This window comes from Lipotes vexillifer, unplaced genomic scaffold (assembly GCF_000442215.2).
Source record: "Lipotes vexillifer unplaced genomic scaffold, Lipotes_vexillifer_v1.1 scaffold98, whole genome shotgun sequence".
NCBI classification, from domain to species: Eukaryota; Metazoa; Chordata; class Mammalia; order Artiodactyla; family Lipotidae; genus Lipotes; species Lipotes vexillifer.
In genome coordinates this window covers 2,015,175-2,038,908 of record NW_006799611.1, presented here as the reverse complement: position 1 = coordinate 2,038,908, position 23,734 = coordinate 2,015,175, and the positions used below count along the sequence as shown (strand labels likewise).

Below are 23,734 nucleotides of genomic sequence, written 5' to 3'. Positions count from 1 at the left end.
GGGGGGGGGGGGGGGGCGGTGCGGGGACGACCAACTTGACAGGACCCAACCAATGGCTGGGAAATGGTTTATGCCTGTTACCCTGGTAACAAGCTGACGCAAGTGGCATATTAGTTTCCTACCGCTGCCGTGTAACAAATCACCGTGAACTTGGATAGCCGAAAACAATAGAAATGAATTCTCTCACAGTTCAGGAGGCCAGAAGCCAGAAATCCAGGTGCCAGCAGGGTTGGTTCCTTCTGGAGGGTCTGAGGGAAAAATCATTCTGCCTCTCCCCTTGCTTCAGGCGGCTGCCTGCGATCCTGTTTTTTTGGCCGCACCCGAGGCTTGAGGGATCTTAGTTCCCTGACCAGGGCTCGAACCCTGGTCAGCAGGGGAGCGTTCTGCACCCCCTGCATTGGAAGCATGGAGTCTTAACCACTGGACCACCAGGGAAGTCCCAATCCTTGGCACTTTCTGACATGTGGATGCATCACTCCCACCTCTGCCTCTGTCCTCACGTGGCCTCCCTGCGTGGTGCTCTCTTGCGTGTCCAGATTTCCCTCTTTTATAAAGACACCAGTCATTGGACTTAGGGCCCACCCTCACCCAGGATGACCCCATCTTGACTTGATTACATCTGCAAAAACCCTACTCCCAAATCAAGCAACGTCTGAGCTTCCCAGTGGACAAGAATTTTGGGGAGACACTGTTCAACCCAGCACAAGTGGTATATGCGTTTCGCGCAAGGGCACACTTCTGTGTCTCCCTACAGCCTCTGAATGCCAGAGCCCCCTGGCACGTTCCCCAGGCTGCTTCATAGTGCCCCACCAGCCAGTGGCACCAAGGGCTGTCAGTGGGGGGATGGGGACTGGGGTGTCGAGTTATTTAATGAACATTTCATCGAGCACTCTGTGCACTGGGCACTGCCTTAGGTGCTAGAGGTACAACTGCAGACACATTCCCTGTTCCCAGAAGGGGGGCCCTCCAGCATCTCTACGTCAGAAGGATGGGCAGGAACCAAATCTGAGGCTGGGGAGGGGCAGCCAGTGAAGTGAAGAGAGGCACAGTGGTGTCCGGAGGTGCTTCAAGCAGGAGACAAGGGATCAGCTCTGCTCGACATGGGCTGAATCAGGTGAGGACTGAGGAAGGACCAGACTCACTATCTCCTGGGGCACTGGAGACCTGTCAGAGCACCCCAAACACAATGAACATCCATTCTAAAGAGGGGGTGCCTCCAGAAGCCCAGAGCGGGTAGCTACTCTGAGGGGTAGCTTTCTCATGTTCTCTCATGAGAACAAGGGATTTGTATTCTGACACGTAAACAGCCCCATGCCACCCAAGCCCAGGTCAGGAAAACCATGGCTCCATCATCAGCTCTGAAACAACTTTATTAGAAGGCTGTTTTAAATGACAACTTCCAATTCTTTCTTAATTTGCTTTGTCACCAATTCCAGTTATAACTCTATTTATATATAACAATAAATCTTGCATTGATCTTTGCATCCTGTTTAAATTGTCCTCATCAGGCCGTTCCGGTGAATGGAAGTGTGGCTGTGCAGTTGCACGGTGACCAGCATTACTGAGCAGGGGTAGCGGGGGGCCCAGGACAGAGGGAGCCCGCTTCACAGGAACGGGTGGGGAGCCGGCCGCCCTCTCCTCTGGCCCCCACCCCAAACTCACAGTGATAGGCACCTCACTTGCCTTGTCTTTCAAAAAGGGTGAATAAAGAAATCCCTCCCAGTCCAAGAAATGATTTGGACTTCCATCTTGAACGGGGTTGAGATTTCCCCCACTCTTCCTGGCCCCTGATCGAACCCTCAGATCCTAAGGCTTCCTGGGTGCCGGCCCTGCCCTGACCCGCCGAAGGACCGTCTCTCCGTGATCAGGGCCCTTCTGCCTTCTTGCTTCTGTCGCCAGTTCCGAAAGAAATTTCTTTGGACAGACATGGTGCAGCAGCGAGAAGGGTCACTGCCACGGCCCCCTCCTTCCTCTTCCCACCCCACCTCACAGGTGTTGGGAAGGTGCAGTCAACCAGGAACATAAATATGAATAAAAAATGAACTTGAAAATGACAGGCTATTAATTAAACACATCTATAAAAATAGTTAGGACATAACTCTGTTCAAATAAATACAAAATAAATAGGCTCCAAGCAGTGTGATACGTTCCATCAGTGGAATGTGAGGCTGGTCCCACTTTGCCCCGGTTGGGATTGGACACGAATCCCCGGGGCGTCAGAAACAGACTTGAACGCGGCCGGCCAAGCCATTGGCTCTCTTTGTCTTCCCCCTGGAAGAGCAGAACTCGTACACTTGTCCGGCTTGTCTTTCTGAACAAAACCCTTTTTCCAACAATACATAATTAAGGCCTTGAACACCTTTTCCTTCTCTCACCAGGGCGTGCAGACTCAGGGCAGGAACTGCCCTTCCTGCTTCAACACAATGCCCACTGCCCTCATGCCGGCGGGAAGGGAGAGGGAGGGAGTTCTGAGCTGGTGCCAGTCCTGCCAGGGGCCGGGGCCCGCTCAGAGCCCCAAGAGCCCCCCAGCAGCAGGGAGCAGAGGCCCTCTCGGTCCCAGGACCCATGAAGCCATGCGCCAGGACGCCAGGCAGCCTTGCCCTCGTCACGCACACGGGCATCCAGGTGCCCGTCTGCGGGGCAGCTCAGAAGCCAGACTCCTCCCTCTTCCCTGCCAGTGGCTGCGCTGCCAGTTGGGAAGTCAGGCTTAGGTCAGGTAGAACCACCCTTCCCCACGGACTGGGCGGAGAGGAGCAGCGTGGCGGGGGGAGTGGGCTGTGGGCCCTCCTCCTACCATTTAAAACAGCAGCAAGGAAGGAAGCAAGGTGGGCCCGGGCAGGACGCTCAGCAGGCCCGAAGGCGCCCCGCGCCAATGGTCTGGCTGCGAGGACACGATGGAAGAACTAAGCCAGCCTCCCAGCCCAGCTATTCGGCAGGCAGCACAGGAAATGTCCTGTCCCCACGCACGCGAGCCCGTGTCCTGCTGAGCCCTGGACCCTGAGGAACACCTACAGGTCTTCCCTGGAATGGACACGAGGGTCAGCCAGGGTCAGCAGGACAGACCCAGCGGGCCTGCCGGCTCTGACCCCACCCCTGCAGGTGCATCCCAGGGTTTTCACAGCTTGGCTTAAGTCAGCTTAGTGTTGGCACATTCACAGAATGAGATGGCTACACATCCCGGGGCTGCGGCCCCAGGATCAGCGAGTCCGCGGGCGGGCGGGCGGGCCTCCCTCCCGTCACCGCGACTGCACGCCCAGGGTGATCTTCAGGTTCTCGTACACCACGTAGCTGATGCTCACGGCCGGAATCACCTTCATGAAGTTGGGGGCCAGCCCCCGGTACAGGCCGAAGGCCCCCTCGGTCCGCAGGATCTGTCTGAAGAGGCTGCTCATGGTCACCTCCGGGGCGCCCTCAATGGAGGCTGCAGGGAGCGAGGTTGCCTGTCAGGGTCCTTTCGCCGGCCCCTCCCTACGTCCCAACCTGCCTGGGGAGACGGGCCCCTGGGGACTGACTGGCCTGAGACCAGCCTTACCTTGGGCCTGCATCCGGGTCCTGACCAGGGCCAGTGGGTAGCTAGCCAGCTGGCCACAGGTGCTGGACATGGTGCCACAGGCCAGGAGCACAAACACGCCGGGGTCTGCACTGTTCACCGCGTAGCGCTGCAGCCAGGCATTCTTGAGTGTCTGAAAGGGCAGAGGGGGGCGGGGATGAGCCAAAGGGCCTGCAGGCCCCAGGAAGAAAGGGCTTGTGAGGCAGTGAGAGACTGCGGGGCTGAGGGGACAGTTACCGGATCCACACAGGAGGCGTTGCCCCATCACATGGGATCCGCGAGGCCACTGTAACCTGATTCACTTGGCCTGGGCCGGCCTGGGGCTGGCTGGGCTGGCTGGGCTCCCGGCCTGCCTGACCTTTGTTTCTGCTATCACTGGGGATTTCTGGATAGGATGGGGAGCAGGGATGCCGCAGGGTCAGCCCCTCCCTTCCCTCCCCCAAGAGCCGGACTCCTGTGCTCCGGAGTCTGCTGGGGGCCCAGGGAGCCCCCAGGGCATTGTGCTCTGTAGATCTGCCTGCCAAGCCCCTGGGGGCTGCCAGGGGCAGGCGGTGTGACAGGACACACCTGCAATGGACAGATGAGTCTGGAAGGAGACAAAGGGGGGTGGAGGGGTGACACCCAGCCAGGAGGCGGTTTCTGGATCTCTCCTGCTGCTCAAGGGGCCTGAGTCCTCTAGGGCCTCACCTCGTAGACGGCCAGGTCTATCCCAGCGTAGGGGATGATCCCCAGCATGTTGGGAACATAGCCTTTGTAGAAGGCAGCCATGCCCTCTCTGGCCAGGATCTTCCTGGCGCAGTCCAGCATGCCCGAGTACTGGCCTGTTTTGCGCAGGGCCATCCGGGTCTTCAGGACCTGCAGAGCCCAACGGAAGTGACGGAAGTGTGAGCCCAGCCCACTCCGCCCCCTCACCTCCACGCACACTGCCCGCCCCAGGACCAACGTGGCCCTCACCTCCATCGGGTAGATGCTGCTCTGGGCAATGGCCCCTGCCAAGGACCCTGCCACAAGCCTCTCGTGAATCCTCAGAGTCTCCTGGTCGCTCCCAACGAGACGCTTGATCTGGAACAGGGAGCAAACAGACTGATACCCCCCAGAGACCAGCATACCTGCTCCTGCCCCGCCCTTCCTCCCGGAGCCTGTCAGCTTTAGCCAAGACCTGGCGTCCCTGGCACTTTTGATGCTGCCCAGAAATGGAAGGAACTGGCCCCCAGTGGAACTGGTTGGTGGCAGAGCTGGGGTCAGGCTCAGGCCTTCCCACCCCCCACCTGGCCCTGCTGTCCCTCAGGTACAAGGACTGGTTCCAGGTTCCAGGGAATCAACAGGGCAGGGACCTCATTCCAGGGGAAGCTCAGGAAGCAGCTGCTGATGGGTGACTCTCCCTGGGGAGCTGGGTCCTCACCTGTTCATAGGCCATGAACTTGATGGCCGACTCGGGGGCAATTTTGAGGACGTTGATGCCATTGCCGCGCCAGAGTGATTTGGCCCCTCCTTCTCGAATCATCTGGGTGAAGCCACCCACGATGCACATGTTGTTGCTGCGGGAGGCGTGGACCTGGTGGGGAAGGACAAGCGGTCAGAAGGAGCTCAGCGGCCACAGGGCCACCGATGCCTGACAAAGAGCCAAGATCGACGGCAGGCAGGCTCCGTCCTCGTGGCACTCTGAGGCCAGCTCGGTACCCTGAGAGTCTAACATGGCTGCTCGAGGTCCCACTAGATTCTGCTGTGCACCTGCTGGTGCCAACCCCATGCTAAACACCTCCACAAGGACTACTTTAAAAAAAAGTTGAGCTTTTTGGACTTCCCTGGTGGCCAAGGCAAGGGACATGGGTTCTAGCCCTGGTCCGGAAGATCACACATGCCGTGGAGCAACTAAGCCCGTGAGCCACAACTACTGAAGCCCGCGCGCCTAGAGCACGGGCTCCGCAACAAGAGAAGCTGCCGCAATGAGAAGCCCGCACACCGCAACGAGGAGTAGCCCCCGCTCACTGCAACTCGAGAAAGCCGCGCGCAGCAACGAAGACCCAACGCAGCCAAAAAATAAATTAAAAAAAAAAAAATTGAGCTTTTTATTATGGAAAATTTTCAAACATATATAAAAGTATAGAGGATTACATAACGAGCTTCCATGAACCCGTAATGAGCTTCAGCCATCATCAAACCAGCCAACTGATGCCCCCCACCCCCTCCCCTACTCCCCCTCCCCCACCCCCATTAATTTAAAGCACATCCCTGGCATTTTGTCATTTCACCCAAGGACAGCTTTTAATCTCTACCAGCATTCCTGGGGATTTGGCTAAGAAAAACAAACTGATGAGGCAATTTGTTCGAACCCCTTAGTTTCCAGAGGAATAGAAGTCCTGGGGGTGAAGTGACTCGCCTGAGGTCACCCAGCTGGGACAGTGGGACCCCGGGTCGGGTCCCAGGCCCAGGGCTCCTCTCCCTGAACCACTCGCCTCCCTGATTCAGCACCAGAAGGGAGTTCTCATTCTTCCATCCATAGACCTCAAACCGAGGCAGGCCCAGGAGGGGCTAAGGGGGTCAGGAAAGGATGACACCTTTTCTGAGCAGGGTTACTGGCACAAAAAGTGCCAGAATGCAAGTCAGGGGACAAGGGGGTGACTGGCCACTGTTCAAAAGACACTGGAGCCCACTGGTGTGTCCTCAGGCAGCTCGATTTCACAACCTTGCTCCTGACTTGGGTTCAGCATGAGCTGAACCTGCCCTGTGGACGTGGAGCTGGGTGCCCAGCCAAGGGAATGGTGTCCAGGCCAGGTGAGGATCTGTTCGCACTGCCCCACCACGTGGTGGCCTATGTAAGATGCGCCTAAGGAAACAGGTTCCTGCCACACCCCAGTTCTCACTGCCTCCAGTATGGCCCTGTAATGTGACTCCTGGCTTAAGGGCCTCAGATAAAATTAGATCAGGCCACCTAGGCCAGGATCTAATGTGCAAAAGGCCACCTAGGCCAAGATCTAATGTCATCCTTGTCTGAGCAATAATTACAATCTGATTTACTGGGTTAGGAAAGTATGGGCCCAAAGCAGGGCCCCAGATAAGGGAGGGGAAACCAACCCGCCAAAGAAACCCAAGGTGGCAACCAGGTGGCTTGGGGCCTGTTTTCCTGCTTACCTGCATGAGCACCTTGAGTCTGTCTAGGGGGGCCGTGCAGGTTCTCGATACGGCCCCCGCCCCACCGCCAGCCACCAGATGTCTCCACCACATCCCCGTCTGCCTCTCTTCCACCGTGAACTCGTCGGGGACCGTCAGATTTTCACCCACATCAAAGATCTGTGAGGAAGACCAACAACGATAAATGGAGCAGGCTCCCGACGCTTGTGGCAGAACTGCCGGCAGACAGCTAGGTCCACAGCTTTCTGCCGCCTAGAATGGACCCCCTACCCCTTCGCTATGTGGAGGCGGCAAAGCTCTGAGCTGTCTGCGGCCTTTGGAGAGGCCCAGGTTAGAACTGAGAGCACAGCTGGAAGAACGCAGGTAGAAAACCACGCGGACAGCCCTTCGGGACACTGCCAGGGGCTCCTGCAAGAACAGCTGACAAAGGCACTGCAGCTGAGGATCACCAGGTTGGCTGCACTGGAAGGATCAAGTCAGGGATAAAAATTCTTCTGAAACCTGATGTGTAACCGGATCATGTTGGCAGAACGTTATGCAAGACTTCTGCAAACACGAGAGGCTGTGCTGCCTGTGTAACGCCCTCTCTCCCAGGCGGCCTCCCGGCTCGGCAGGCAGAGCCAGCTCTGCTCCAACCCCGGGGCTGCAGGCCAGACCCACGGGGCAGCGGTTCCTACCCGCAGAGCGTTCATCTGATTTCACCCAACGAGGATGCCAGGCGTCCCCTGAGGGCACCTCGGGAGACAGAGGAGGAGGAGGACCTGTGGCCTCCTCTTCTGGAGTCGACGGTCCAGGATGGATAAGACTGCCACCAGGGGATACTTGGCAAGGACCAGCAGAAAGGGATGCTCGTGCATGAAGGGGGCTCGCGGGCGGGGGGGTCAAGAGGGCCGCTACCAGTGAGGGTGCAGAGCTCCGTGTGTTTCTGACCGGGGGGTGAAGGAGCAGTGGGGAGGTATTCTTTTGCCATAGAGAGAAATGACACAAAAAAGGGGTGGCCGGGGGGAGAAACTGAACAGCTCTGCTACTGGATCTCTACCGAGCAGCCCTCAGGAGGCTCAGGGAGAGGGTGCTTACAGTGGACCTTGAAGAACAGGCAGCACGTGGGGACAGGAGGGCATTGTTTCTAGCAGAGGGAGCCCCGTGTTTGGGGCATGGGCGGGCCGTTCAGGTTGGCCGGCATGAGGGAGATGGAGGGAGCACGTGGAGGGCCGGCAGAGAAGCAGACAGCCCCGCCACTGAAGGGGAGGCGGGCTGGGAACCCCCACCAGGATGGGGGCTAATGCTGGGCGAAGGGGACCCTGTGCACGGACAAGGGAGAAACCACCCTCCGGCCCTGGGAGCACGGGGCTCACCGTGGAATGCTTCCAGTACAGGATGATCTCAGGGATGTTCTCCACGGGATGCAGGAGGTGATAGTCTCGCCACTCGTTCCAGTCGATGGTCATTGTGCCATTCTTGTCCATGCTGCAAGACAGATACGTGGGCCGCCCAACTGTAAACAGGCCCCATCTGTCAGCCGCACTTCCCACCTCCAGGGGAGCCGAGGGCAGGCGCGTGGCCACCAGGAAACCACAGAAGGCGCCTCTGCCCCGGAGGAGAAAAGGCCAGGTGGCTCCACATCCCACCTGGCACAAAAATGGGATCTGATGGCCCACGAGAAGCCCGTTCTGATCGGGCACAGAGGTCAAGGAGGGAGGCGGTCCCGAGAGTGACACGGATACTTACTAGGTGACAGGGCCCCAGAAGTGGCCCGTTCGTATTCTGACAGACAGACAAAGGAAGATGCAGAGGAGAGAGGAGAAACAACACAAATAAGTGCTCTGAGCGGAGGTTAGTGACGCAAGCACATGCCACGGCACAGCACGAGGACGCACCCTCCACGCAGAGGGGAGCAAGGGCCAGAGGCTGCCGTCCCTGACCAGCCGGCTTCGGGCCCCTGGGACTTGGGGAGGCTCCGGAGGACAGGAAGTGGCTCTGGGGCTGTTCTGTGCGAGTTCCCAGCACAGCAACGATGCCAGTCCCCAGGACCACCCCTGGCCTGCGGGATGCCTTTCGGGGCAGCACATCTGAGCGTTGCGTTAAGAGGAAGTTCCCCACGGTGGAGGGCGGCCACGTGAGCCCTGCCCCTGCATGACCGGGCAGAGAAGGGTGTTCCTTGCTGGCCTTTCACCTACTAAAATCCCCCACTAGTCTTCTCTCTTGGCGGGTGGCTGGCGCTCAGGCACTCTGCCAGGTGATCTGTGATTCTACCACCGGAGCTGACCAGGAACCCGGGGAGCAGCTGGTCTCTGGGAGGGGTTACTTATTCATCCCTTCCAACCACCAGAAGCCAAAGTCCAGGAAACAGGGTCAATACAGTGAACGGCACGAGGGAGTGAGTGCAAGAAACTTTCTTTCATCACACTTCTGTTAAACCAAACGCAGGGGCTGGCTACGCACTCACCTCTTGAGGATTTTTTCGGCCTGCTGTTCAGATATCTTGACTCCCAGGTCCCGCAGGGACTGCATGATCTCCTGCGCGTCGATCCGTCCTGGAACAACAAAGGCCGTGAGCTGGGAGCCAGCCCTGCAGAGAGGCCCAGGACCACTGGGCCCGCCGCTGGCCCCCGGGGGCAACGCTCACCATCATTCTTCTTGTCCAAACTCTTGAATACCAGCCTCAGTTTCTTCTCGTGATCCTGGAGATAATGGACAAACTCTTCAAAGTCTAGCTGCCCATCGAGGTCTTTGTCGCCAGCTTGTACAATTTTCTATGAAACAAAAGTAAGGTTTTGCCCCTCAGCTTTTACTGTCCCTCGTGGTGTCCCGTTCCCAGGAAACAACTGCTCAGCCGTGAACAGAGGCGGCCCCATGACCCGAGACGCTTCCCCTCCTCCACTCCCAGGGCCACCACCTGGATCCCCTAGGGCCGGCCAGAAGTCAGCCAAGAGCCCACCGTGTCTCCCTCATGAGCAAAGAGGAAGAAGAGGCCGCAAGAGGAGCCCTTCCGACAGAGGCCGGCAGCGGTGGGCTCGGCACTTCCACCAGGCCAGCTGCCCGGCTCCCCTGCAGCTCTGTCCCTGGTGCCAGGCCTCAGCCCCACATGCTCTCTGCCCAAATGTGGGGTGGCCCTGGAGCTCCAGATTCCATCAGAAACTCTGCAGCTTGCTCTTTTTATCCCTAAAACTGGCACTGACCCAAGAACAATTGGGGGCGACCAGGGTAAAGGTACAGGGCAGAGCTGGCCCCTGCCAATGCCTGCTTGGCAGAAATACTGCCAGAGAGAACTCTGGAGGATGGAGAAGTGGTCAGAGCAATGGGAACCGTACTTGGGCCTGTGCTTGATGGCGCCGCCTGTCTCTGATCTCAGGGGAGCCAGATGCTATAACCAACCTCAGCTCCCTTAACCAGGCACTGAAAAGCAGGGCAGCTCCACTTAGGAACAGTTCAGTGACCCAAGGAAGCTTTAAGAGACCCTTTCCTTGGCAGTGAGGTTCCAAAAATCTGTGCCTGCCCTTAGACATGAGCTCTGTTCAGCAGCTGCAGTCTGTTTTAGATGCTCAGCAACTGGCACTTTTCCACAAAAGCACAAGCACTTGGTCTGTGCCCGGGGTCCTGCTAAATGCTTTACCTCTAGTAACCCGCTGAATCCTCGCAGACAGGCCTAGGAGGTGGGTGCTATCATTTCCCCCATTTTCCAGAGAAGGAAACAGAAGCTCACAGAAGCTTAGTAATTTATCCAAGGTCGCACAGCTAGGGAAGTGGTGGGCAGGATTCAAGCCAGGCCTGATGGACTCCAGAGCCACCTCTGTATAGAGTCTGCTGCCATTCTAAAGGTTAATCTCAAGAAGGTGGGGAACATACATGAGTCACTCCAACCCAGCAACACCCCAAAACTAGGACCAAAAATCTCCTAAGGAAAATGGTTAGAGTCTCCCTGTGTTGCCCAATTCTCTCAGCAAGAAATACAGTCACTATCCACAAACCAATGTGGGTTTCAAAGTCTTCTGAGCCAGCGGGTTTGGAAATTGATGGGCCATTGGCTAGCTGGTCCTCTCCAGATACTGTGTCACCTAACATGATCCAAAGAACAACTCAGGGAGGGTGTGGCTGGAGTGTGAGACAGAGGCTGGCACGTGTTCTATCAGCTGTCTGGAGTTATGTTAACTTCCTGCAGACATTTGTGCTCTCCACCAAAATACAGATTACATATAGGTCAGCACCCTAGATTTATGAGAGGAGCGGAAATAGAACCTGCATGTCATTTAGAGAGGAGGCGGACACTAGGCACGAAGCTCACTGGTATCTGGGTTTTGCTCTGGCACCAACGCGATCCATGTGCCTTGTTAGGTGGGTGCCCGTGATACAGACAACTCAAGGACATGCTCATGCAGCTGATTTCAAAATATTCTAAGTCGTTGCTTCTACCTCAGTCCAATCTCCTTCCTACGATATGCAAATCACCACCCCCTGCACACCATCTGACCTTCACTGCCATCGTGAGCACTGGGGGACAGCACAGAATCTGATTAACGGAGAAGTTGGGGTGTCCCTTTAGGAGGCAGGCGACCCCCTCAGACTCTGTAGCCGTTTCCCCATATTTAAAATAGTAATGATTTCTGCTGCCTCCTGCTCCAAAGAGATGCCTAGAAAGGTCCCCTCACCCCTGACCGTTGATTTGTTTCACCCAGGGCACAGCCCTGTCACCTCCAGCCTCCGCAGCCACGGTTCCAACTCCTGGGCCTCCAATGAGGGGCCTCTCCCCTCCCCTCCTGCCCCACGGCTCAGAAAAAGCAGCTAGACTGTGCCCCCACTTCCTGGCCCTGCACTGCTTAGAACCCCGCCCTCCGCAAGAAAATTCCTTTCTGTCTCCCACAAGTGCCTTCCCTATAATTCCAGCCTTCCTTGGAAGTCACATGAGAGCCAGTCACTCGCATGACGTAAGTAGCCCTTTAGCTGCCTATAGTTACGCAGCAGCTGGGGAAATAACTGGCACGCTTAGAAGTGGTGGGGACCTTTGAGGTATGCGGACCCTCCACCAGCTCATCCGTTCACTCAGCCAACACTGATGACGCCCGCTGCCCTCCGTGGTACAGACCTGCTTCCACTGGCGGTAGGTGGAGAACTCCTGGGAGGGGATAAAGACACTGAGTTTGAAGATGGACTTCAGCTCGGCGGGAAGCCCCTTGGACTCAAAGTACTGGAACTCAGTCTGGGCCTCCCCGATGAGGGGCACGTACAGGCACAGGCAGAGCATGCTGGTGGGAGCTGTTTCAGGCGGCGTGGAGTCAGGAGAATGCTGCCCGGCCCAGCACACTTGCACAAGGTATGCTGGGGCGCAGCTGTCATTGGCTGCCTCCACCCTGTCCTTTCACTTAATTGAAAAAAGTCTGCTCACTGTACCTCCCGCCCACAGCCAATGAGCACAGAGCCCGGCAAGGAGGCGTGCGTGGCCGAGTGCAGAGGGATAAAGATCAGGACTGACGTCACCTGCTCCCCAGTTAACCCTTCGGAGACGGGCAGAGCATTCTGCCCTGCCCTGGGATCTGCCCCAGAAACCTTCACCCTCTGGCTGCCGATCCCTCCAAACAAACAGCCTTTGGCCTGTTTTTCCACAAGGTCCCCAAACGCGTCACACAATACAGTGGTTTCTCTCCTTGGGAAATCATTCCCAGCAGAAAAATAAGTGGAGGTAGAGAACGAATCAATGCTCACCTGAAACGGCCCCGTTTCGCTGCGAGGATAGAAGTCAGTGGCGGGGGTGGGGTGGGGTCTTTCACTTGCAGGGGAGCTGCCCCTCAGCCGGCGGCCTGGGCCACATGGCCTTCCAGGCACAGCTCTGGCTGGCTCTAGTGACCTTCCCCAGGCCACCCTGCACATGAGCACCCCCTCCCCTATAGGCTTTGCCTGGGGGCCCCACAAGCACCGAGAGGCTGAAATGATGGGGGCAGGAAGAGGACACTCTAGGCCACAGGTCATTGTGCCGGGGCACTCCTCAGCAGCACCAATCTGGGGTCAGCCTGGGCCTCACTTAAGATCCACGGATGTGGTCTTCAGAGCCCACGTTCATTCAGGACACTCTAAAGTTCAGTGCGTCGGAGCTTTCTGGCCTACAACTGTGCTGCTCAATACTTTTATTTCATTTTGCCACGCCACACAGCATGTGGGAATCTTAGTTCCCCGACCAGGGATCGAACCCGCAGCCCCTGAACTGGAAGCGTGGAGTCTTAACCACTGGACTGCCAGGGAAGTCCTCAATTTCAAATAAACTAAAATTCAATGAAACTAAAAATTCATTTCCTTGGTCGCATGGCCACACATTATTTCCATCATCAGAGAAAGTTCTCCTGAGCAACACTGCCTTAGAATGTCCCTTTTAGGTGAGGATGAGAGGAACCTTCAGGTCTTGGGAGAGTCAGGATCTGATTTTTATTTAAGGGCCACCCTGCCACCTCCACCTCATTCCTTCCCAAGGAAGATGTCAAGATTCGTGCTGCAGAGGAAGAGCCCACGTCACAGAGATGAAAAAGGAATTCGTCTCACTGTGTTCCATCTACAGTGCACCACTTCCTAATATAGATGAAACCTCGCAACCAGGATGGATTAAAAACAGATGGGTATCCTTTGGGGATCCACCAAAGTAAAAGGAACTTCTTAAATTCACTAAAAAGCTTTTTGTTAAGAACTTGAAAAAGGTTCTGAAAATAAGATGTTGATGCTTATATGCATCATTATGAAACCGATTTTAATAACTTATATGATATTTCAGCCCTTCTAAAAGAGATCTGATGGTGAGTCTGTAAAAACAGGTCTTGGGCTGTTTCATCCATCCACTAGGGAGGATCCGATGAGGTATCCAGAGGCAGCTCAGGATTATTCAGGCAAATTCCTGCTCAGCCTCCACCTAAATCCGTGATACTCAGCTGTCTCTTAAGCTACCCAATCCAGAATGTTCTGCTTTATGGCTATTGTTACGTACATCTTATCTCTACTGCTGGGGTCCTAAAGGCAGGGCCTTTGTACCTCCTTGCCTGGAATGAGCCCTTGCCTGGATCACGGAGGTGCTTGACATAAGCAGTTTCGAATGAATGAATCGTGCTTGGCAGGCCTCTGAGACCCCAAAAAACAAACACGACCACTCTTGATGAAGACCTTAGGTTTGGTTTCCCAAGTGCCAGCAAATAGAGTCCTCAGGGTATTTTGTCCACCTCAACTCAAAAAGATACTGTATTATTTTTTTTATTTTAAAGGAAGTTCACATTTATAAATAAAAGAGCTGAATTTTAAATGCTGATCTTCCTTTTTAAAATTATTCATGATTGCTTCTGAGACGAAAATAAACGACACAGATCTGTTGAAGTGTCTCATTTCAATGACAATTGCAGTCCTTCCAATACAAAATGGCAAATATTTTGACTGAATAAATAAGTTGTTCAATTGGAGATGTTCCTTTCCTACTAAACTATGTTTTTCAAATAATGTTGGTAAACATAATTGTACCATTGAGGGGTTTTTTTTTGGTACCACTGAGTTGTATGATGTATTTACAAGACAAATCTGAGAAGAGATTTGAAAACGATACCAAATGAAAGTGAAACCAGCATTCAATATATAAGGAACAATTATTAAAGCATTATCAAACAAGGGCAACTACCTTCTAGAATAAACAGAATGGAATGTCCTTGATTATAACAGAGCTCATTACTCTACAGACCAATGGTATCACAGGGCCAGGAAATGTTCCCTGAAAAGTTCTGCCTGTGCTTGTCAAGATGTTATTTTACAACGCTTACATTAATTCTATTCCAATGTTAATCTTAAAGGGCTCCAACGTATTTCTGTCTTGCAACTGTGTTTGAGTCCAACAGAATGTCTTCATTGGACAAACGTAAACTGGCGTTTGCTTATTTATTTAAACCACCCATCTTCCTGAGTTGCACAGGTCATGCAGAACTCTATTGTCACACAGAAACCTTTACTTCTCAGTTGAGCCAATCTCCAGGCACCTGGTGTCCAAGGCAAATGCTCTCTCCCTGGAATTACAGACACTGGGCCCCAGAGGGGCCCTGGGGTCATCTCTGAATCTCCGAGATGAAGAAACAGACCAGGAGAGGCCACCTGGTTTGCCCGGGCCCCAGAGCCAGCTGGCGGAGGCTCACCAGAGCCTGGCTCTTGTTACAATGGCCACTTAAAACAGCATCCAAGCCTGACACTGCCATAAAGAGATTTTAGAATTCAGCTTCCAAAGAACACTTGTCAGCCTGACCCTGAGAATTACAGTGAGCAGTACCTCACATGGGAAGGCAGCAGATGCGGGGGAGTAATTTTAGCCTTGGCTAAAAAAAACCCACACAAAAAAAGGTATCTGTTACAGCTCTGAACACATACGTAAGAAATACAAATAAGGACGAGGAATATGGCGAGCAGGGCTCAGGACCTCCCTGGCGGCCCAGCGGAGCAGGGCTCAGGACTTCCCTGGCGGCCCAGCGGATAGGACTCCGCGCTTCCGCGGCAGTGGGCACGGGTTCTAGCCCTGGCTGGGGAACTGAGATCCCGCATGCCACGTGGCGTGGCCAAAACAAAACAAAAAAAGTTCATAAAGCAGGGCTTGTGCTCCGTTCCTGATGTTTCACACCAGCTCCCGGTGCTTCTGGAGGCCCGAGTAAAGTGCTCTCTCCCACTCCTGCCATCGACACGTCTTCTCTGCTATCTTTACCTGCTCTAATTTTGTGACCCAGATCTACTTTTGTTTCCTTTCTTCCAATGTCCATTCCTGTAACAACTAGTACTCAGAAACAATGGCAGCCACTCCAGATGCCTTAGAATTCAGTGGCATTCGATTTCCCTTAATCTGCTAAGTAGCAGTTCCTCTCACAAGCATCTTCTCACCCTCAGATCTGCGCATGCCCCCACCCCACCAGCTTTCCTTGTTCTACCACCGTTTCATGCCAAAGATCCCCGTAAGTGCCGGAATACCATGAGTAACAACAGGGCAGGTAGAGTACCTCTGGGAGTGTGGCATTAGCTCATACAGTATTTCCACTGCACCCCCGCCCCGCCAATGACTCAGACCAAGCCAAAAATATTAATATATTGCCAGCATCCAGCTATTCTAGCCCCACCCACCCGTAAGGCCCTCGAGCCTCATTTGCTGCTGTAGCCGTAGTGTCATTTGATGATCGGGTTGCCATGACAGCCCAGTGGAGCCGGTTTCCAATGAAACCTGCCTGCACTTGGCAATTAGACACACAATGAGCAAAATTCTCTGAGCTTCTGAGAAGACGGCCCCTCAGGATTTGAAAGCTTGAATGCCGCTCAGGGCACCTCCCACTCCAGACTAATGGCTTTCTTCTCCAACTGCAGATCCACTGTAAGACAAAGATAAGGGGGGAAACTGGAACAGTTCTGAGAATAAAAGCTTTCCGGAACCTGACTCACCAACAGACATATTTAAGAGAGAAATGAGAGTCGAACAAAGTAGCGCCACTGGGAAACTTAGAAGGCTGAGAACCAAAGTGAACGTCTCTACGAGGTTTCCATGAGGTTGTGGCAGCGTCTGCCGGAGAGAAATGGCGAGCCAGGCCCCACCGGCCCGCGATCCCAACCTCCAACCCCTACCTTCAAGAGCAGCTGTGCTGGAAAAGGACGCACGCTGCTGAAACACTCTTCCAGTTCTTAGTTTTTCTGCCTTTAAAGGGTCCACACCGCCCAGATGTGCTTTCTTGCTTGTTTCAAACCAAACCAGCTGACGCACCTCCCTCTTGGGGCTCCCCACACCCCCAGGCAGCTGATCCATCTCCCTTCTGGGGAGAAGTGTCAGTGAGAGGTGTGGGTCTCAGGTTCAGCCCGCCTTGCTCCCGATTCTGTAGGCCAGGAAAGAAGACGTTCAGAACAGTCCTGATGCCAGGCCAGCCCAGGGGGAGGGCTGGCAAGAGCTGCCAGTCGGTGTGAGTCTGGGAAGTGGAGCAGTTAATTATTAAAGTCAAAAGTGGGTGAATTTAAAAGGAGCCAGCCAGTCCCTTAAGCCCTTGGCCATAAGGCAAGCAGGTCTGGAGATAAAAGTTCCTCATAATAGATAACGCCACGGCCATTTCCGAGCTCCTGTAAAATGATCAAAAGGTAGAAAGCGACACCTGTCACATCTCAGGCACAGTACAGATGCCGAGACCCCTGTCGCCCCAGATGAGCCCATCACAGACTAAGGATTCTCCTCAATGTTTAACCTGAAACCACTGCAAAAGTTGTTGCATCAAAAGCTCCTCCCACTTAGCAAAGGAATAAATGAACATCCATTTCTTAAATGCAGTAGTTCAATTCAGCAGAAACTTTTTTGGACTCTACAGCGTGCCACACACAGGGCAGAATCTCCTTCCTTTTTCCAGTTGATTTTTATCCTGAGAAAGGAGAAAAGATTCAAAATAACCAAGCCTCAGGAGGTGAACAAGGTTCTCCTACCACAGGCAGGAGAAATCACAGCCAAACAGCCTTTCTGTTCTAATCCTGAGAACTCAACTGGTCCCATTAAAAACGGCTTTCTTAAGGGAAGATGAGGGCAGTACATGGCAAAGTTCCAGGCAGACTGAAATGAAATCTCACCTCTACCCCTTCTTAACTGTTTAATCCCGGGCAAATTACTTAACCTTTCTGCACCTCAGTTTCTTCATCTGTGAAATGGGGTGCTACCACTTACCCTGTTCTTGTGAGGATCAGATGACATAAGCCACACTCAGGGCACAAAATGGACGGAAGGCCCCAGCGCTCAGCAGACCCGCAGACCCGTGAGGAGTGCCGGCCTCCGTGCAATGAGACTCCAGCCTCCACTCTGCCTCATCGCTCCCTTTCTCCCAGAAAGAAAGGCAAGACGGGTCCCCTGCCCACCAACGCAGAGGGTCTGACCTTTGGGATGCAGGGCAGGCTGGTCCTCCCCAGCTCCCGGCAGCTGGGTTCACCTTTGAAGGTTTGCTCTGTTGCCCGCTGAGCTCCGTCTTCCCTGTGCTGTTTAAACAGGCTAAGACCTAAGACACGGTGTAATTGTTTGTCCCTGCCTTTCAAATGGCTTTCTGGGGCCAAAGAGGCAAATCCTAAGGTAAATCTTCCATGGCGTTCGACCTTGCTTCTTCAGACGGCCGCACTGAAGTGGTCACAATAGGGGAATAAAGCTTTTGCAGTGGCCACAGGAAGGTTCTGGACTGGAGCTGGGCTTATTCATTGTCCACCACCTCTGCCCAGGCCCCCGGGACCAAACGGATTCCTTCCTAAGTCCTCTCTTCCTCCCCCACACTCCAGCTTTTTCCAGGAAAATGATCCTAGGCTAGCCCCTAACCTAGAGGCCCTCTCGACATTGCCATTACCTTTGGAAACTGCTCTGCGGGTCCGACCACCAGCAAGATGGTGGGTCTCTTTTCCGTGGCCTCAGCCCTTCCGTCCTGTTTCCCCAAAAAGCTTGGCATCTGGCCTCCCCGCGCCGGAGCCGGGGTGCCTCTGACTTCATGCCCGCTCCCCTCTCTGGAGCCTTGGCACCTGGCCCTGGGGAAGATGCTAGACAGAACATGCCACAGCATCTGCAGCATCACGGCTTCCTCCCCACGCCGCCGACGGTGACCGTTCACTTTTGAGGAGGGGTGTGACCACAACACCAAGGGTCTCTGGCTACACAGCTGCTTGGACGACTAGCCTGGGGAGTTGTAAGGCTGGCAGCTCTGCGTGCAGTGGCTGTTTCCTGCCTTCTCAAATTTGCTAGCACTGCTGTCGTGCCTGGCCTGAGAAGCGGCTCACTCTGAAAGCCCCGCCGGGTCGCTGACAACGAGAGAGCAGCTGGAGCCTCTTCGATAAAAACTCACTTTTGCAGGTGGACGGTGATCAAAGGCTTGGCTTTTTGAAAAAAGGAAAAAGCGATAGCCCAACAGACCTCTCCCGGAGGCAGAAGCAACTTCGAGCTCCCAATTATTCAGCTGTCCTCGCTCAATTAATGATCATCACGCAAGCGAGGACCCGAGCATCCAGCCTGCATTCTCACTGCAGCAGGGCGCGGCCAATCACCTCTGCCGACACTACCGAGCTCATTATCCCCACCAGCAACATCCCTCCAATCACAGCCGACCGATTCCCTGCATGCAGCCGGCAGTTCTGCAGGGAGGTGCCCGCGGTAACCTCCAGAGGAGCTTCCAGTCTCACAGAATCCACCTTGAGCTGGCTGGTCCTCAAGAGTCCAACTTCCTTCTCTCCACCTGGCTGTTTCCGGGATAACATTCCCCATCGAGTTTAGCACAATCAAGAGATCCTGGCAACACTTCCTAAGACATCTAGCAACACTTTCCCTTGTTCCATTATCCCATTCTCTGCAACTGTGTGTAACACAATGCACACCACATCATAGCCACTTCTCTGTGTCTCGCTCTACAAGATGAACTTCCTGGGGACAGGGACCAAGTCGCAGATCTTTCTACCCCTAGTACCCAGAACCAGGCACAGATGAAGTCTGTGGACTGCAATGAGTAAATGATCATGAACAAAAGGGAATTAATCTTTGGTCATTTGTTTCTTAGTTTCCTGGCAGACAAACGCAGTGCCGGGTCATCCCTCACAAAGGTAACCCTTTGATACGGTGCTCACAGCCATTATTTTGAAAACAAACACAGCATGAAAAAAGTTTAATAGACTGTGCTGGGGAGAGTATGGAGAAACATATACCCTCATACGCTGCTAAGAGAGTGTAAATCAGTATAATCTCTCTGGAGAGCAATTTAGTCACAGCTACCAACATATCAAAAGCACAAACGCTCTGACACAGCAATTCCACTTTTAGTGATTTATCCTGCAGATATATTTGCACATGCGGGAAATCACATAAACACATGTGATATATATGGGATACATATGTGTGATAAAATATAAGGATATTTTTTGCAGCCTGATTTACAATAGCACAGGTTTGGAAACAATATAAAATTCTTTAGAAGGGGAGTAGGTCGTAAATTAATGCACAACCACAAGGGAGCCCTAGGCAGCTGTCAAAAAGAGTAAGGCAGCTCTACACCCACTATTATGGAATGACTTGAAAATATCTTGTTAGATGACAAGAGCAAGGTGCAGAGGAAAGGGGATAGTTTGCTGCCGTCTATTTCTAAGCTTGTGTACGTGAAGAATCTCTCTGGAAAGATAAACTAAAATTGAAGAGAGGGTTTGGGGTGGGGTGGGGGGGACTTGGGGGTTTGAAGGAAGAAAGATAGATGGGAGGTTTATTTTCTTTGAATATCCTCTTATATCTGGTGAAACCAAATCATGAGCATGTATGACCAGGCACACGTGTGCATACATACAACCGTTATTTAAAAAGAAAACACGACAAGGGAAAGCAAGACGGCATGCTTGTTTGAAAGCTGAGGAACACGCATCAGTTGCCCTCTCACTGCATATACAGAACAACTTTACCTGGAAGCAGTTTTGTGTGTTGATTAAATGTCTAGTCTTTGGAGCCAGACCCCAGGTTCAATCCTGGCCATCACCTACTGGCTGTGTGATCTTGGTCAAGTTACTTTACCTCTCTGTGCTTTAATAGCCTCATGTGCAAAATGAGGATAGTAATAGAACCGTATCATTACTTCACAGAGTCGGTTAAAGACTAAATGAAATAATGTACAAAGCTCTTAGAACAGTACATATTAGCTATTTTATCTAGAAAATGATTGTGAGGGACTTCCCTGTGATCCAGTGGTTAAAACTCCACGCTTCCACTGCAAGGGGCATGGGTTTGATGCCTGGTGGGGAAACCAAGATCCCACATGCTGTGCGGTGCAGCAAAAAAAAAAAGAAAAAGAAAAAGAAAAGAAAATGATAGTGAGTTCAGGGTCTTCCCTGGTGGCACGTTGGTTAAGAATCCACCTGCCAATGCAGGGGACATGGGTTCAAGCCCTGGTCCGGGAAGATCCCACATGCCACGGAGCAACTAAGCCAGTGTGCCACAACTACTGAGCCTGTGCTCTAGAGCCCGTGAGCCACAACTACTGAGCCTGTGTGCCACAACCACTAAAGCCCGGGCGCCTAAAGCCCATGCTCCACAACAAGAGAAGCCACTGCAATGAGAAGCCTGCACACTGCAAGGAAGAGTAGCCCCTGCTTGTAGCAACCAGAGAAAGCCCACGCGCAGCAACAAAGACCCAACACAGCCATGAATAAATAAATAGAAAATGATTGTGAGTTCATAGAAATAAACAGCTTTAATACTAAAGAAGAGCCAGTCCAGAGCAAAAATCCCTATATAAATAAGTAATCCTTTAGTGAAAATTAATCTTTTTTTAGGCACTGAAAATCTGGTGAGTTGGGGGAGATGGTGATGTTTTAGGCCCCCATCTACAAACATGAGATAAATCCCTTATTGAGTAGGTTACTGGCTTTTCATTTAATGGACCACTCTGTACCACGGAACTGAGTTATGAACTCGGGGGGTGTGGGGGTTCTAGCCAAGATGGAGTAACAGGAACCAATTCACCTTCCTGCCTGTAACAACTTAAATTTCTGAAAAAACAAATTAAATTTCTGAAACCCAGTGATAAAAAGGAAAATCTTAAAAGCACCTTAAGAAAGAGACCCATTACAGAAGAACAAAAACAAGAATGGCAGGGGGCTTTCCATCAGAAACTGTTAATCCAGAATTTTATACTTAGAAAAATACCTTCCAAAAGGAAGGCAAAATATATGAGAATGGTTTTCAAGACACTGGACATTAGGCAACGAAGGGCAGTGATTCCTGAGATTTCTAAACACATGAGCCATTCAACTGCCCAGGCTTCCTGCCTGGAGTTTCCAGGATATGGCACAGAGAGTGGGTACCCAGCAGAGCCCAGTAGTCTCCCTATGTTGAAAAGAAGGAGCTGGGAGGCCAGGACAGCTAGAGTTTGCAGGACAGAGTACCAGAGAAGACAGAGCTACACGGAGAGCAAGCTCTGGAGCTCTGCTGAGGGCCCCCAAAAATCCGAGCAAGTGAGTATGAGGAAACTGCCTGTGGGTGGGGAAGGAACCAGCCAAAGGCATCACAGGGCTAAGAATAGTTCCTGTTCCCACCAGCTGGAGTGGAAAACCTCATAATATAGGAAGGTTCCGGAAGGGTACTCAGAGGGTTTTGCCTCAATAGTGGGGCAAAACTGGCCCTAGACTAAATGCTGTTCTTGCCTGACTAACAAAGCTTTAAAAAGCAGGCTCAGGGCTTCCCTGGTGGCGCAGTGGTTGAGAGTCCGCCTGCCAATGGAAAGGACACGGGTTCGTGCCCCGGTCCGGGAAGATCCCACATGCTGCAGAGCGGCTAGGCCTGTGAGCCATGGCTGCTGAGCCTGCGCATCCGGAGCCTGTGCTCTGCAACGGGAGAGGCCACAACAGTGAGAGGCCCGCGTACCGCAAAAAAAAAAAAAAAACCGGCTCGGAAAGGGTCAAACTGTTTCTGAATAACTGCATCCCAGAATAAAGCTCAAGAATATTTATAGGAATACAAAGATATCCAAGATAAAAATCCCATAAAAAATTAACAGCCTAATGCAAAGAAGCAGGAAAAGATGACCCATGATGAGAAGAGAAATCAGTCCATTGAAACTGATCCAGAAATCACGTGTATGACAGAATTAGTACACAAGGATATTGCAAGTCATAACTATCCTACATGCTCAAGAAAGATCAAGAACGTTAAACAGAGACATTGCAGATACTCTAGAAGAAAACTACAATGTCTGAGACGAAAAACACACTGGATGGTTTTAATAGCAGATTAGACAATGCAGAAGAAAAGATTAATGAACTTGAAGACACAGCAATAGAAACCTTCCAAAATGAAACACACAGAGAAAAAATAAAACAATACAAAAAAATGAAAAATGCATTAGTGAGCTGTGGGAGAACTGCTAATAGATTAATATACACCCAACTGAAGTTCATGGAGGTGGGGACAGAACAAATATTTAAAGAAATAATGGCCAGATTTTTTCCAAATTTATTAAAACCTACAGATCCAAGAAGCACTGCAAACCCCAAGCATAAAAAACATCAAAACAAAACAAAACAAAAAACTACACTCAGGCACATCACAGTTAAATTTCTGAAAACCAGTGATATAAAGGAAAATCTTAAAAACACCTTGAGAAAAACACCCATTACTTACAGAAGAACAAAAACAAGAATGACAGGGTGCTTTCCATCAGAAACTTGTTAATCCAGAATTTTATACCTAGAAAAATACCTTCCAAAAGGAAGGCAAAATAAACACTTTTCAGACATACAAAAGCTGAAAGAATTTACCACCAGCAGATCTGCATTACAAGAAATGTTAAAGGAATCCTTCAGATAGAGAAAAGTGATAACCAGATGAAGAATGGAATGAAAGGAATGAAGAGCACTAGAAATGGTAATTGTGTGGGTAGGTAGAAAGAACTTTTTCCTTATTATTTAAATCTCTTTCAAAGATAAGTGACAGTTCGGACTTCCCAGGTGGCCCAGTGGTTAAGAATCCACCTGCCAATGCAGGGGACATGAGTTCATCCCTTGTCTGGGAAGGTCCCACATGCCATGGAGCAACAAAGCCCATGAGCCACAACTACTGAGCCTGCGCTCTAGAGCCCATGAGCCACAACTACTGAGCCCATGTGCCACAACTACTGAAGCCCGCGTGCCTAGAGCCCATGCTCAAGAAGAAATCAAAAGAGAAATTAGAAAGTATTTTGAATGGTGTGAAACCACAACACAGCAAAACTTGTGGGATGCAGCCAGAGCAGGACTTAGAAGGGAATACCTACATCAGAAAAGAGAGGTATCAAATCAATGACCTCAGTTTCCACCACAAGAAACCAGAAAGAACAAATTAAATCCAAAGTCAGCAGAAGAAAAGAAATAATAACTAGGCGAGGAAGAGACCAGGCCTTATTTATCCTAAAATCTCCCTTGACCAGCACCTAAGACAGGCATCAATGAAAATCTGTTCAATTTGCATACTTTGCCAATATTTTTATTTTAAAGCACCTTTGATTTCCTTGTGGGTTAATGCAGTACATCTCTTTCCTTACACCCCAGGATCGCCAATATCTGGTAGAG

General features: G+C 52.1%; 1 protein-coding gene across 5 annotated transcripts in view; it reads right to left on the bottom strand.

Annotated features, from left to right (window-relative positions):
• Positions 1-1,352: 1,352 nt before the first annotated feature.
• The window catches only part of SLC25A25 (solute carrier family 25 member 25), a 32,658-nt gene continuing 10,276 nt past the window's right edge, over positions 1,353-23,734 (bottom strand). Inside the window, exons 1-11 of one of the 5 annotated variants that reach the window (XM_007471752.1) lie at positions 18,016-18,625; positions 9,309-9,435; positions 9,129-9,216; positions 8,411-8,446; positions 8,038-8,149; positions 6,683-6,841; positions 4,953-5,105; positions 4,505-4,612; positions 4,238-4,405; positions 3,533-3,683; positions 3,237-3,421 (exon numbers count right to left, since the gene is read on the bottom strand). In XM_007471752.1, coding sequence (XP_007471814.1) covers positions 3,237-3,421; positions 3,533-3,683; positions 4,238-4,405; positions 4,505-4,612; positions 4,953-5,105; positions 6,683-6,841; positions 8,038-8,149; positions 8,411-8,446; positions 9,129-9,216; positions 9,309-9,435; positions 18,016-18,234 — 1,506 coding nt within the window. In that variant the 5' untranslated portion in view covers positions 18,235-18,625. Of the gene's footprint in view, positions 3,422-3,532; positions 3,684-4,237; positions 4,406-4,504; positions 4,613-4,952; positions 5,106-6,682; positions 6,842-8,037; positions 8,150-8,410; positions 8,447-9,128; positions 9,217-9,308; positions 9,436-11,762; positions 11,960-18,015; positions 18,626-23,734 lie in introns of those variants that run through there. The other 4 variants (XM_007471754.1, XM_007471750.1, XM_007471753.1 and 1 more) reach the window with 4 other exon arrangements.